The 15,048-nt window shown below is 42.0% G+C and overlaps 1 protein-coding gene across 1 annotated transcript in view; it reads right to left on the minus strand.

Annotated features, from left to right (window-relative positions):
• Window positions 1-2,421: 2,421 nt before the first annotated feature.
• Window positions 2,422-15,048, minus strand: part of MKS1 (MKS transition zone complex subunit 1) — an 87,365-nt gene continuing 74,738 nt past the window's right edge. Inside the window, exons 17-18 of the mRNA XM_077480617.1 lie at window positions 9,638-9,735; window positions 2,422-2,659 (exon numbers count right to left, since the gene is read on the minus strand). Of these exons, the coding sequence (XP_077336743.1) occupies window positions 2,556-2,659; window positions 9,638-9,735 (202 nt within the window). The 3' untranslated portion in view covers window positions 2,422-2,555. The remainder of the gene's footprint in view (window positions 2,660-9,637; window positions 9,736-15,048) is intronic.

Genomic DNA, 15,048 nt, shown 5'->3' on the forward strand with positions numbered 1-15,048 from the left:
GTTCCTTTTGAACTTTCCCCGTGATTTTTGCACCTGTTTAGTTGGTTCATTAGGTTTAGACAGGTCCTTGGATTTATTTGTGTTCTTATTGGGAAGATGTATCTTTCCATTAACATTCTTTTTGGATTGTGTGTTAATACTCCATTTATAGGCTCGTCCCTCTGAGAAGGCAAATTTATCCCTCCAGTATTTGGATTCCTTCTTGCGTAAAATATTTTTATTATAGATGGATAAGTCATCCCGGAGTTTGGTCCGGGTTTCTACAGCTAGGGTATGTGACGCATAAGGTTGTAAAGCCATTTCCAAGGTGTGAATCTCCTTGTCGAGGAGTTCAATCTGCCTGGTGTACTCCTCGACAAGGATAGTCATCATTTGCTGAGAGCAAGCATTTAGGTTGGCCTCCCATTCTGTTTTACATTCATTGCTAATTAGGTCTATATTTGGAAAAATTTGGACCCTGAGACCCAATGGGTTAATCTTTTCATTCTTATATCTTTCGAACGATTTGATGTGCCAAAATAGTGCTGATTTTCTTTCAAGTGTTCTCATTAGTTTGAAAGTCAAAGTAGTAATCTCAAGATTGTCCCATTGCATAGATATTTAAAAAAAACAACAATAAACTGAAGCACTCACTATCCTCATTTAGCCAAATGTTGAAATACACCTAGGTACAGAGCTGTTTTGTCATTTAAAGCCTAAATGTAGCTTAAATAAAAAACAAAAATCAGCACAAGGGACATGGTTGACAATCAGTAGGATGTGTTCCTGGGGGGGGGTTAATACAACTAAGGGGCTGTCATAGAGGCTCTCATCAAAAGAGCCTGACTATGCCCCTCCTTTCTGCCCAGCTGCTCCAGTCATAAAAGCCATACTATCATACTCTATGAATGGAGGGGGTGGGACCAATCATTTACCCCCCACCCCGTCATTTATAGATTGAGTTGTATTCATAGAAGCTGTAGTATGTCTTCTATGAATGAAGCAAAAGGGCAAGCATAGATAGGCTCTCTTGATGAGAGACGGCGACAGACCCTTAGTTCTATTAACCCTCGCCCTCCACACTGGAAAATCACAACATCAGGGTGGGGGTTGTTTGTATTTGTCATAAAAAATGTTCTCCCTTTGCCTGCGTTGGTTTCCTACGGGTACTCCGGTTTCATCCCACAGACATGCTGGTAGGTTAATTGGCTTCTGTCTAAATTGGCCCTAGTATGTGTATGTATGTGAATTAGGGACCTTAGATTGTAAGCCCCTTGAGGGCAGGGATTGATGAGAATGTATTAATATATATGTAAAGCGCTGTGTAAAAATTTACGGCGTTATACAAGTACCTGTAATATCAGAATGGACAGGTGCAAAGGGGTCCTAATACAAAGTGTGGTGGATTATGTAATGTGCAGCATTACATAATGGAGTCATGGGGAATGTGTAGCAGTGTGGTGTACTTCTTAGTGTAGAAGGAGGCTACATTTTGACTCAGATTTAATGCATTAAATACTTGAGTTATTGTGGGATTTGTGCAGGAAGAAGGGGGAGCAGAATGTACTTTTTACTAGAAGGAAAAATTAAGCTTTAATGCTTTAGGCCATTTTTTTTTATTTTAGACAGGGTCAGAGCTGAAGAAATATGTCCACAATAAAACATGGCAAAAAACAAAAACAACAAAAAAAAAAAATCTCTACGCCTCCAGGATTTTTATTGCTAAAAGTTTGGGAGCTGCAGCTGAGAACCAAGCAGGCCAAAGATGATGCGCTTTTCATTCCTGCAACCACAGGTAGCGGGAATGAAAATTGCTTTATTCCCCTATCAACACCTGCAGTGTTGATGAAGGAATTTCTCCCGGATATATTGTGTTCTGCCAGTGGGGGGATGGGGAACGGGGAGCCGTCCCTGCTGGGAGAGCACAGTGATTATTGATCACGTGTAAAAATTCAAGATGCTGGTTGTACCCAAGTTGTTTGATGGATCAACTTGAGTACAATCACCCTGCCCATAAATGGTTAGCATCTCAAATCCCTGCTGCACTGGCTAAAGTTTTAACCATCTATAACCAGCTTAGTGAGGCACAGTACATTAAGAGACTGACTAGTTTTAGATCACGATCATTTAAAGACATGCACTCAGAGAACGTAGAAACCATTTTACTGCGGGTGTGTTATGTGACTTCTCATAGATCATTAACACAGCAGTGCTGTGGCCAAGAGTGACTTTTATCGTTTTAGAACATTTCGTTGAATGTCATCTTAGACCATGATTGGTTCAGAGCAGTCTCCCACAACTAAGTGATGAGTGATGTTACCTTAAGAATCCAGACCAAAAGTAAACACTTTGTGGGAGATCTAACCCAGCCCCACACACAACTGAGAAATCCAGTTGCAGCAGAGTTGCTCTTTAGTAATAAAAAGTATAAAGAGAGACATATACATAAAAAACACTTTATATTAACTTTGGACAGCTGTGTACAAAATGTAAGGAACAATAATTGTAATATTTATAATATGTACACAATTTTAAAGCCTGTCTGTAGGCTAAAACTACTGTTACAGAGAGTGGTTTTAGGCTGTCGACTGCTCAAGTGATGTTTTTGAAGTGGTCAAAATGGCCTTCGGAAGGCTCTCTCTAGCCAGTTGCATCCGTCGTCGCGCTCTCTGGAAAGCATCTGTAAAATAACAAAAAATTGGCGTTTGTTTTCAGGTAGATATGCAGAAAAAAAAAGGTAATAACTCTTAGAACTGAATTCCAGGAATGAAATCCATTGTGTAGTTATATTGGCCGAAATGGGACCAATGTAAGTATGTTTATGTCCTACCTGTGGGACCGCCGAAGAAGCAAACAATCTCTGTAATAGGCACCACTACTACAGTGATCAATGCATGCCCAGTGGCTGCCTTGCTGCATAGTTTCCAAAAGGGATCACTTGCTTGGCATAGGCACCATTCACAGAACACCTTGCATTTTTCTCAATGAAATGGAGAGGGGAGGCGGTGAAGTCTCAATCTCCACATTTTTCCAATTAGAGAAAGTTTTGCATTAATTGAGAACAATGCAAGGCATTTTGGGGATGGAGCCTATGCTGAGTGAGTGACCCCCTATATATATTATTCTGCAGGACAGCCACTTGGCACAAGAGACCCAAAAAACACTTCACTTTGGATGTTGTGACGGCCTTTGGAGCAGAGAACTCCGGAAGTGGTAAATTGAAATTGGTCCGGACTACCAACATAAGAAAACTCTTAAAAGCCTTTTTGGGTGCGGGTTAAACTTTGACCCTAAGGTTCTTTCAGGAGTAGATTCTCCAGATGAGGATTCTTCTATGCCCTTCCTCTACCCAATCATCCACTGGTTTCTCCTCCATTAAGAGGGAGGGGGGAGGAGAGGGCACTGTGCCAAACACTAGTTCGATATTTGCCCCAGGAGATTTTTCTAATCCCACCAGTGCGCCACTGGCCTCACAAGGAAATGTTTTGAGGCCCCTTTAATATTTGCTGTGACTAGTCCCACACAAGAAAAGCTCTGCTGCGACCTGTAGTCTCAAAGTGGAAAACACTGATCCGCAGCCTGCAGTCCCACAGATAGAGTAGAGTACTTGTTCTACTGTCACTTATAGTCCCACTAAGGGACATTATTCTGCGACTTGAAGCCCTACAGAGAGCCCGCACCACCAGCATACATGAAATCCAAGATAGCAGCCGCCAGTATGCACCACACCACTCGTGACGTAACCAGATCAAACTGCGCATGCGGCCCAGCAAGACTGGAATAACTGCAGGGGGCAGAGAAGAGCTCTCCACCTTTATGCATTTTTGGTACCCTGAGCCTCTTGGACCACACCCAACCACGAAACAAAAAGAGGTGAAAGACCACAATTAACATTTTTCTTCCTAAGGAAGGCCAGATAGAAAGGAACCAGCAGCGCTACTGCTAGGGCTACTCACGCATTCCATACCGCAGAACCCCCCATGGGGGCCCAAAGCACAGACAAGACCTTCACGTAAGACACTAGTAATAGAAAAAAGATTTTCTAACGAGGAGGGTTATGCCTTGGGGGTAAGGTGTCCAATCGCCTGAAGGTGGCAGCATATCATAACAGAGATTAAGATACCCTGTGTCCTTGGATATACAATAAAGAAATTTAAAATTACAAATAACATTAAAAAGCGCTTAGCGTGATTAAAATAATGCTACCTTAGATAACTTCTAGTTCTAATGCAAGGTCAGCACTACATGAGAAGGGAAGATGTATGTAGGCATTGATTGCTTATTTGCGAAACATGTCCAGCTACAACTGGTTGATGCTATAATGCTATTATGGGATTGGTTTAGTTTACATGCTTACACTAGAAGATTGATCTGAATATGTATTTTAATTCACGCTTTTATGAATTTTTTCATGGATTATGTCGTTTAATACAATTATTTTAATCATTGGGTTCCTAGAAAGTCCATGTTGTCATGCATTCCCTTTTGTTTCTGCCTATACACCAATGCCCCCTGCCCCAGCACCAGAACCATGAGTTGCCCAAAAGGTAAGTATTACGGTCCTCTTCTAATCTACTTACATTAAACAGCTGTGGTGGGGGTGCTTAAGGAGTTCAAAATAGCTTTAGTATGTATGAGGTCCCAGCAAACTACAACAACAGCTACAGGTCTCATATGGCTTTACTCGATATGCTCCAATCACAAATCCTTTAAAATAGAAGCATTTTATTAAACCAGATTATGTAATAAGACAAGTAATCAGTGAAGCATTTGCGTCACGTTACTGTCTGCATACCTTCGAACAGTCCCGCATTCCACAGGACTGTCTTGAAATTTTTGTAAAGTCCCAGAGTCCCACAAATCCAAGCTGTGACCTGCTCTCAATTGCACCCCAAACCAAACAAGGTGTGTGGGTGCCGGTACATGTTACTCAGGCAGTGGCATGGACACCCGAGGTACAGGATGGGCAGTACCAGAGGCAGCTGCTGTAGGAAGCCACTAGTACCCCTGAGAGGAGGACAGGACTCTTGAGAGCTCCAGATGGATGGGAGCCAACAGACCCGGCTGCTTCATCAACACTTATGAAAGCGGAGGTAGCTGTTGTGAGATCTTAGTTTGGGGTGGTATGTTAGATCGTGTGTGTGTTAGTGTATATAAGTGTATGTTGGCGTTTATGTGTTCCAGGGTGTATGTGTGTGTCAGTACATATGTGATTAGTGTGTATATGTGTGTATGCATACCTCCCGACAGTTCTAGATTCTGTGGGACTATAGTGGAATTTTTAACAAAGTTATACTCACAACCTGATCCTTGGAATGTTTTAAATGGGGAAGTGAAACAAGTGGAGGAAAAGTCAGAAGCACAAGTCTCAATGCAGAGGTGTGGAACTACAAAACAATATGCTTTTAACCCTTACAGTAATTGTGGAGCAACTTTATGCCTGGTATATCTCGGTTTCACTAGGTAAAGATGCTGAACAATTATGGTAAGTGCTAAAGAAACTCTGGCACTGAAAGTCATTGCCTGTGCAGAAAGTTTGAACAGACTTTAGTACTGGGGATCTTTTTAAATATAAACAGAACATGTTCTTATCAATGATGCTTACAATTATTTTATTAAACAGGTTGTTAAAGCTTTTCTTTTTTGTAAAATAACAAACAGGTATATACTTACCTGATCTGTGCAATGATATTGCACAGAGCAGCCCCAAACCCTCTCTTCTGGGGCCCCCCATTGGCACTCTTGGTTCCTCCTCTTCTTTCTCCACCACAAAAGTGAGCCGCTTGCTAGGGGGTGCATATGTGAACTTGCTCCTGAGCCAGGCTGTGTGCATCCATAGACACACACACAAACACAGCTTGGAGCCACCATCTCTTCATAGGATTTAATTGACAACAGCAGGAGCAAATGGCTCCCACTCTAACACTGTTCTGTGAGGTGAGAGAGAGACTAGTACTGCTGTAGATGGGCACAGCGCTAGATCAAGGAAGGGCTCAGGTAAGTATTAGGCCCCTTTCACACTGGGACGGGAGCGGCACCAGTGTTCTGGCAAATAGTGTCCTGCCATCATATAGTGTCTGCCCCGTACTGCGCATGCGCAGTATGGGGCAGAAGAAGCTTCGGAAAATCTCCGAAGCTGAAAGGCGCTTGCGCCGTGAGTGGAGGTGGTAGCCCCACCATCCAAGCGGACATAGGGTTCGGAAAATTAGAGGGCCCCTCGTGGACGAGCTTCGCTCGCCACGCTTCGGGCTCGGCCTCGCTGCGCTCGGCTCTTTTTTATTCCTACTCCATGTCCACTTGGATGGTGGGGCTAGAACCTGGACTCACGGCACAGGCACCGTTCATCCTCGGCTATTTTCGGAATCTGTGTTGCTGTGTACTGCGCATGCGCAGTACACAGCGGACACTATCTGATGGGGGACCTTATATGATGGGACACCGGCAGTAAAACGGCGCTATTTTTTGCATCGCTTTACCATAGTTTTATCAGCTCTATTCGGCTAGCGGCCGAAAACGGGTTAAATCCGCCTGCAAAGTGTTGCTGCAGCAGTGCTATGCCAGTGGTATAGCCACACTGCCCCATTGATTTCAAGGCCTACTGAAAAAGAAGATTTATAGTTTTTCCTGAGATCAGCTTTAATATACAGCATACATGCAAGTCCTTATAGGAGTGTTTCAAATATTACTCCAAACTATATAGTCCACTCTGGTGAGACAGATACATTATTTGTTATTGTAAAAGCGATCCATAATTCTTGAGAACACAGTGCAGAGATTGTGTAGACTTGTTAACTTGAATATTAGTGATGTGTTTTGTACAGTTATATGCTCTGTAGCTGAAATTTGGAACCCGACTAAAGTTTTAAATCTACAGTGTGTCTGAGCAACAGCATACCCCCAGCTGGCCTGCATTCTGCAGTATTAGTTCTCAGGGTATTTTTTTTGTATCTTTTTGGGTTTTTGTGAGTCTCTCACTCACAGTACTTATGGAGTTTTTGTGAATACAAGCACTGTAACAGTGTATACAATATGACTCTATTCAATCTCGTGCCTTTAAGTTGCACCCAAATTTCAGCGCAATTTAGTTATGTCAATTTTAGTAACAGAGTGACGCACATCATCCCCATCCATCTCCAAGTGTCACTCATTCTAAAGTTCCAAAGTTGGATGGTATGAGCCTGTCATATAAGATAAGAACAACTGCATTTATGGGCACTGATGCTGCAAAATAGATAATTTCTCACCCTAGCAGACCCAAGCCAGCTGAGGTGTTCCTATATTACCCACAGCAAGCACAGAAAAAGGTGCTCTATTGCCGCGTACACACGACCGGACTTTCTGGCAGACTAGGTCCGCCGGAATCAGTCCTTCGGACAATCTGATCGTTTTTCGTAAAAAAAAAAAAAATCAGACAGACTTAGAAATAGAACATGTTTCAAATCTGTCTGACGGACTCAATTCCCATCGGGAAAACCGTTAGTCTGTATGCTGGTCCGACGGACCAAATACGATGCAAGGGAAGCTATTGGCTACTGGCTATTGAACTTCCTTTTTTTAGTCCCATCTTACGTCATGGCGTTCAAAATGAACGGACTTTCGAACGGACTTAGTCTGTTCGTGTGTGGCCAAGTCCGTTGGAACTCCGCTGAAAGTCCATCGGGAAGACCGCTTTGCGGTGGTTTTTATTAACCCTTTCTTGGCCGCTACTGGGGGCGGTTTTACCGCATAGGGCCGCAAATCCAACGGTAATTGCAGCGCTCAACACTGACGCACCTCCCTCCCCAGTGTGAAAGGGGTCTTACAGGCTTCACCCAGGGACGTCAGATTCACTCTGGTGTGTTGTCACTCACTTTGGTTCACTACAGGAATAACCTTGGATCCCTGGACCCTATGAACTGATCACTGTTTAATTGGTAATTATAATTCACCTTTAGTATCACCTATGTTAGATTGTTTTATTCAACCCTTCTTGGTGATGCGTTTATATCCTTATCACTTTTCAACTTTTTGCACTTTTTTATTCAACCTCTCCTTGTGATGCGTTTATATCCTCATCACTTTTCACTTCTTACACCTTGGCTACCACCAATACTTTCTAGTACAGTGATGGCGAACCTTGGCACCCTAGATGTTTTGGAACTACATTTCCCATGATGCTCCTGCACTCTGCAGTGTAGGTGAGCATCATGGGAAATGTAGTTCCAAAACATCTGGGGTGCCAAGGTTCGCCATCACTGTTCTAGTACTTCAATCCCCGTTCTTTACCGAGCACAGAACACCTTGCATGTGTCATACTATAAATATATAAAATATATATACATATATTTGTCTCTCCTGTATGATTTTCTTGAGGGACAGCAGGCCCCTCACACCACCTCCGCTCCCCTTTGGGGGTCCTTGATCTACATAACACTTTTATTATGTAGTCAACCTTGTAAGTATGGTAGAGAGTGGGTTTTTATAAAAAAAAAAAATGTATGATTTCTTATGATTTTTTTTATTTTTTCCTTGGGTAGGATCAGACCATACAGCAACTCCTATTATATTTTTTATTGAACTCACGCGCATGCTCATGAAGAGTGTATCAATCCATGAAATGCATAGCTATTATATGCCATGTCCCTATGATTGAACTGATATCTGTCAGTATGTATAATTTTTGATATTAATCGTTTATAATTATGTGGCAACTCGTCTATATTGTATGTATAGATATATATTTTTATGAATTGTACTAGTTATCATAATTGTATGGAATATACACTTACACATGATTATGCGTTTGTATGTTAATTTATATAATAAACTGGATTCTTTATACCTCCAGGTAGCCATATTGCATTACACTTTACAGAAAATTACAGAGCTACATATTGAAAAGGAAAGGTACATTTTTAATAGAGCTGCAACTAACGATTAGTTTGTCTGTTGACTAATCTATCGATTATTTTTTCGAATAGTCATCGACTATACGATTATTTTTATTTATTTTTTTAATTAATCTAGTGTTTTTTTGATTAGTCAATTAATCCTTTGGATAACCTTACAAAAAATAAGAACAAGACAGCGGCTTCTCTCCATTCATTAACTGAGACATCGTAATCACAGGAGGTCACAATGTTTCAATTATGTGAATGGACAGAGTCAGTGGTCACTGACTCCGTCCATTCTGAAAATGAAGGAGCCGGGTTTACGGGCTCCTACCTCCGCTCTCCATCCTGAGATACCGAGGGGGGAGAAGAGAGAGGGGGACAGATGCACGGCGGGGGAGAAGAGAAGGGGGATGGCGGCACAGAGAGGGACAGATGCACGGAGGGGGAGAAGAGAGGGAGGCAGCAGCACGGAGGAGAGCGGGAGATACGGATATATAGCCTATACAATTGCGACAAGTCATATTGCAATTGAATGTTATTAAAATTTGGAGCTGCCACGACGAGTGGCAGCTCTAATTTTTAATAACATTCAATTGCAATATGACTTGAGTCGCAATTGTATAGGCTATATTTTTTTTATTTGCTATTTTTGTTCCCCACGAAAGTGGAGTTACTCTTTCAGTATAGTTTATTTGATTGACTTCTACTGTAAAATTTTCTACACCAAAAATGGCCACTAGGTGGGTTAGTTTAACATATAAAAATGCAGGAACTGAAATACATACCAAGGACATTGAGAATGGAGCTTTGCTGACTAGAGCCTCCCAGGCGATCCAACACACTTTGCATTCTTTTCCTCAGAGAACTGCTGTCAAGGAAGGCCCTAAGGAGCAAAACATACATGAATGGAGAAAAAAAGACAACTCAGAAAGGCCTTAAATGACAGCAGGTATACACAAAACAAAGCATTCCTAAAAACAGAGAATATTTTCTGACTTATGTAAAATAGTTTTTATTATTAACATTTATGTAAGGCCAGGTAAATGTTTCTGGAGATTAGCAGCACAGAAACTGTTTAATTGAAGGTGCCATATATTCAGGGCTACTGATCTAAAGACAGCTGATTTCGAGGAGTCTGACAAACAGTTATTTTACACTTTCAGTACATTTTTATTGAAATATTTCAGAATACAGGTCATAACAAAGAAACAGAACAGAACTGACAATATGCTATTGGCTGTTGGGGTAAACCTTTTTTTTCCCCCTAACAATACATCAGGCTGCACAACTAAGTTTCATAAATATAAGAGAGCACGTCGGCAACACAGGTTGTGTCCTTTTTTATACATAGATGTACATGATTTTAGCAGGCACACACATTTTTTTCATTTTAATATAGCTGGATACATTCCAGATTAAAAAAAATTAAAGCGCTGTTCCAGCTGAATTTTTTTTTTTTTTTTAAAGTCAGCAGGTACAAACACTGTAGCTGCTGACTTTTAATAAGGACACTTACCTGTCCAGGGAGCCTGCAATGTCGCCCCCCAGAGGGCAATCCGTCCATTGGATCGGGTGACGGCACCACCATTCTATCTAAGGGAAACAGGCAGTGTAGCCTTGCGGCTTTCACTGCCCATTTCTTACTGCGCATGCACAAGTTGCGCAGTGCTTTGTGAATGGGCAGCTCTCTTCTGGGACACACACAGGTTCCAGAAGACAGTGCGCCCCATTTACGAGAACACCATGCGAGGGATGAAGAGAAGGAACAGCTCCACGGAGAAGGAAGTGGCAGATTAGGAAGACTGCCTAGCAACAGGTGTTTTGGGTAAGTAAAAAAAAATATTTTTTTTCAAAGAGCCCATTTATGTAATTTTTATTTTTTTTTATTTTTTTAGGGCAGACCTCCACTTTAAAACAAACTATGTACAAAGTCTTGGAGCCCATATTACACCTTTATATTGCTACATGCCTGTTTTTTGGAATGTTTTGCAACGCATGTTAACACACAACAGTACGTGTGGTAATCCACTGCAAAATGTAATCAGACCCTGACAGTTTGTTTTCTGTATACAAACACCACAGCCCAAGTTAAAAAGCCCATTCTGTTAGTATGCTGCAGAGAAGGACCGTTGCTCTTTGTGGGAAATCCATTGTCTTGCTGCAGAGGTCTAACAAGCCGCCTATTGAGTCAGACCTATAGCGCTGCAATTTCACACTTGAACTCCTGTTTAGCTTTTCTAAATGCAGAAGTTATCTGGGAAGTATAAACAACTTTGTTACTTCCTAGGTCATTTAGATGTTTCTGCTTAAAGTGGAGCTCTATCCAAAAAGGGGAAGCTCTGCTCGTTTGCTTCCTCCCCACCTCCGCTGCCACATTTGGCACCTTACGGGAGCGAAGGGGCGCAGCGTATACCTGTCAAAACCAGGTACCCACTCCCATTTCAGTGTAAGATCACCGTGTGGTGATCTACAAAACTTTTGGCCCTTTCTGGGAGATACAGGTCCTGGAAGACAGTGGGACCATTCAGAAAGCGCAGAGCGAATCGCGCATACGCAGTAGGAAACAGGCTGTGAAGCTGCAATGCTTCACTTCCTATTTCCCTTAGTGAAGATGCCAGTGCCTGCACCCGGAGTCGATGAGCGGATTCAGCTTGGGGTGCCGACATCGCAGGCCCCCTGCACAGATAAGTATCCTTATATTAGTTCAATCTCAATTTATTGTATCAAGAAAAAACAAAACAAAAAACAGAGCAATACACAGATGTATATAAAGTGTGATAGAATATATTACAAAGATCTTTCAACTTCAAAAAGTAAAATACAATAAGCATCTGTAGACATACAGTATATTAAAGCATAATGTAACAGCCACCTGTTTTCGTGAAAACAATTAGGAGGACCAGCAAAGTATAATAGGACACAAAAGTGAACATGAAGAATGTTTGACCTATAGGAGTCAATTTACTATGCAAAGATATGATGTAGGGAGCACTTAGTTGAAGAGCCTATGTTGATTCTTCTTTTTATGCCAAGAATAAAAAGTAAAGAGACAGAGAGAGAAAAAAAAAAAAAAAAAAAAAAAAAAAAAGGTAGGTAGACCAAGAGCACAGAATAAAAAGGAGTTTGGTATACGGTCCAGAGGAGATATTTAGGGGTCACCCCTTCCCCAAATGACAAATTCAGATGAATAGTGGAACATAGACCAAGAGGTCCAGGATAGTGAAAACTGTTCTTCCCTATTAGCTTCCTGCACCAACAGCCACTCAAGGTCTCTGATTGAGTCAACTTCCATGGCCCACTCCCCTAGGAAAGGGATGTCTGCGTCTTCCAATGGCAAGGTATAACTCTTCCAGCTGCGAGTAAGAAATGTTGAAGGATGTCTTTTTTTAATGGATTTGAAGGATCCAGGATGTATTGGCAGGAAAGCAATTTCAGGTGAGTGTTGTACTGAGGTCGTCATCAATTTGCAGTGAAGGTTAAAGATATGCTGCCAGAATAATCTGATGGGGGGAGTAATCACAGTGCCAGCAAGTTTCGAGATGGGCACCTATACCATCTAGTGGTAGCCTTAAATCCAGTTTCCTGGTGTTTAGTAGCCAAAGAAAGTTTATGGGTTAAGGTGAAACACTTCAGCTAGTCAGAATGAGGAATAGGATGATGAAGCTCAAGAGTCCCATGCCTGGGCGTAGGAGGGCAGATCTTGGGATGACCCTGACAGGAGCACTGAGTATAGTTGAGAGTAGGGCTGAAAGAACTAACCGATTAATCGACAACTAATCGATTATGAAATTAATCGATTACTATTTTCATAATCGATTAATCGGCCAGTAACAAAATGGGGTTAAAGTTAATGAGTCTGATGATATTTACTAGATTGGCCCTTTAATAGTATATCTCGCCTCTAATAGTATATACAGTATATATCCTCTAATAGTATATGCAGTATATATCCCCTCTAATAGTATATACATTATATCTCTCCTCTAATAGTATATACAGTATATAGCCTCTAATAGTATATACAGTATATCTCTCCTCTAATAGTATATACAGTATATCTCTTCTAATAGTATCGGTATATACAGTATCTCTCTCCTCTAATAGTATATACAGTATATCTCCTCTAATAGTATATACAGTATATATCTCCTTTAATATATATACAGTATATCTCTTCTGTCTGTTATTCTCAGAGTGGATTAGATATTTTGCTTCCTAACCATATAGTTGGTTATTTATATTTACTACTGCATAGAGATATTTAAGAATAAATTGCCTTTTTTTAAAACTTTACATATTAACTAAATTATACACCACACTTTTTTTTTTTCAAGGTTATTAACCGATTAATCGAAACAATAATTGGCCAACTAATCGATTATGAAAATAATCGTTAGTTGCAGCCCTAGTTGACAGACCACATGTAACGGGGGGTCCTCTTGTAAAAGAAGAGATTCAAATTCTGTAGGTTTAGCTTGTACCGCTGAAAGGGAGGGAAAAGTGCATATTTACGACAGGGCCTGCCGACGCTGTAGCCATTGGATTAAATTAGCGACTGGTAGCATGGAGGCACGTGTCATTACAGAAGGGTCTGTCTGATGAATCTGAGCTAGTCTCCTATGGTTCTAAGTCCCAAACCTTGGTGTGTGAAGGGCTGGCAGAAAAGCCGGGGTCCCAAAAAAAGGAGTCATAGGGCTCTCTACCTATAGAGAGCGATAGGTAAAGAGCAGAATTTGTACAATCCCATAGATGAAGCGTCTGTTGAGTCAGAAGGTTAGACAGTCGGGGTCCATGTGTGATTGGGACAACATTCCAGAGAGGACCTTAATGCATTTCTCCCCTACCCCTTCAACCCCATAGAGCCTGTGGAGGGTCGGATAAATGCTTGTAAAATAAAAAAGTCAACAGTGTGCTAATGAATAGGAAAAAATATCACTCCTTCAATAGTGAGTAGCCCAAAGGGCAAACCTGAGTATGAGGTGTCTCTGTAAGCCTGTCAATAGGATGTGGAAGGAGGAAAGCGCACAGCTACACATGAAGGTATCAAGCGGGAAGGAAATATAAGGCCTCCATTGACAGCATTCTGCAAAATCTTCAGTGGACATGGATCTGGGACGGCAACTCTGCTGTAAAAGAGGAGCATTGCCCATTGGCCTGCAACAATCATCTGGAGGATCAAGCATCTTCGGGACGCTGATTGGGTCCTGATCGGGGAACTGGAAAAATTCAGTAAGTGGATTTGGATCTGACAAGACATATTTATGGTCCCCTCTGGTCACTTTGATGCTGAAGGGATGGCCCCAGGTGTAGGTAGCATCCGCTAGATGGATACATTTTTGCAGGAGACAGACTACATGGTGGATGTACAAAGTGTGATGGAGGAAACATCAAAGCGCACTGGATCTAGGCGGCACGCTTTACGCATTATTTCTTCTTTCAGCGTATAGTAGTGGACCTGACAGAGCACATCTCTGTGGCGATCAGCACGGTCCCTTTTAGGTCCTCCAACTGTATGGATTCTATCCAGTTCAATGGGTATTGCAAGGACCATTGGTTTTAAGTCAGTACCTGCTGTCACTCCTGGGATACCTTTGAGCCGACTGTTATTCCGACTGCTCCTGTTCTCGCTGTCATAAATGCAGAGCTGGTGTTGGCGAAGGCGATGGAGGTGGGTGGTGGATGTCTTTTCCAAGGCTAGAATTCTAGTAGAATGGTCCTCTTGAGTGAGAGCTATAGCTGACACCACAGTTTCAGAAGCTGAGACCTGTTGCTTTAAAGCTTCCAGCTCTGTGTGAAGAGAGGGTCTCATCTTGGTGGCCCATGACTCGAAGCCAGCATGGAATGCAGAGAAGAGAGCAATAGTTGGAGAGCCAGAGGATTCCTCTGGGGCTGGTGGAGGAGCAGCAGCCGAGCCATCCCACATGGAAGCAGCTTCAGAGAGTGCTGGCAGGGCTGTAGAAGCCGATGACTCCGGGAGCAGTGTCACTGAACTCTGCTGTGTCAGGGCGTGCGGATTAAGCCGCTGGAATCCTGTGGATAAAAAAAACAACCTGCGTGTAAGTTGAGACCTAGATACCGTAGCCATTTGTGAGTTCCAGTACTGATTTCTGAAAGTTCAGGGTTCAAGTAACCCTTTTGAAGGTCTTGACAATAGGCGATCATCATGTTATCCCACAATAGGAATACCCTGGAAGCT

Source organism: Lithobates pipiens, unplaced genomic scaffold (assembly GCF_037356315.1).
Source record: "Lithobates pipiens isolate NorthernLeopardFrog02 unplaced genomic scaffold, aLitPip1_a1.2 Scaffold_16, whole genome shotgun sequence".
Lineage (NCBI taxonomy): Eukaryota > Metazoa > Chordata > Amphibia > Anura > Ranidae > Lithobates > Lithobates pipiens.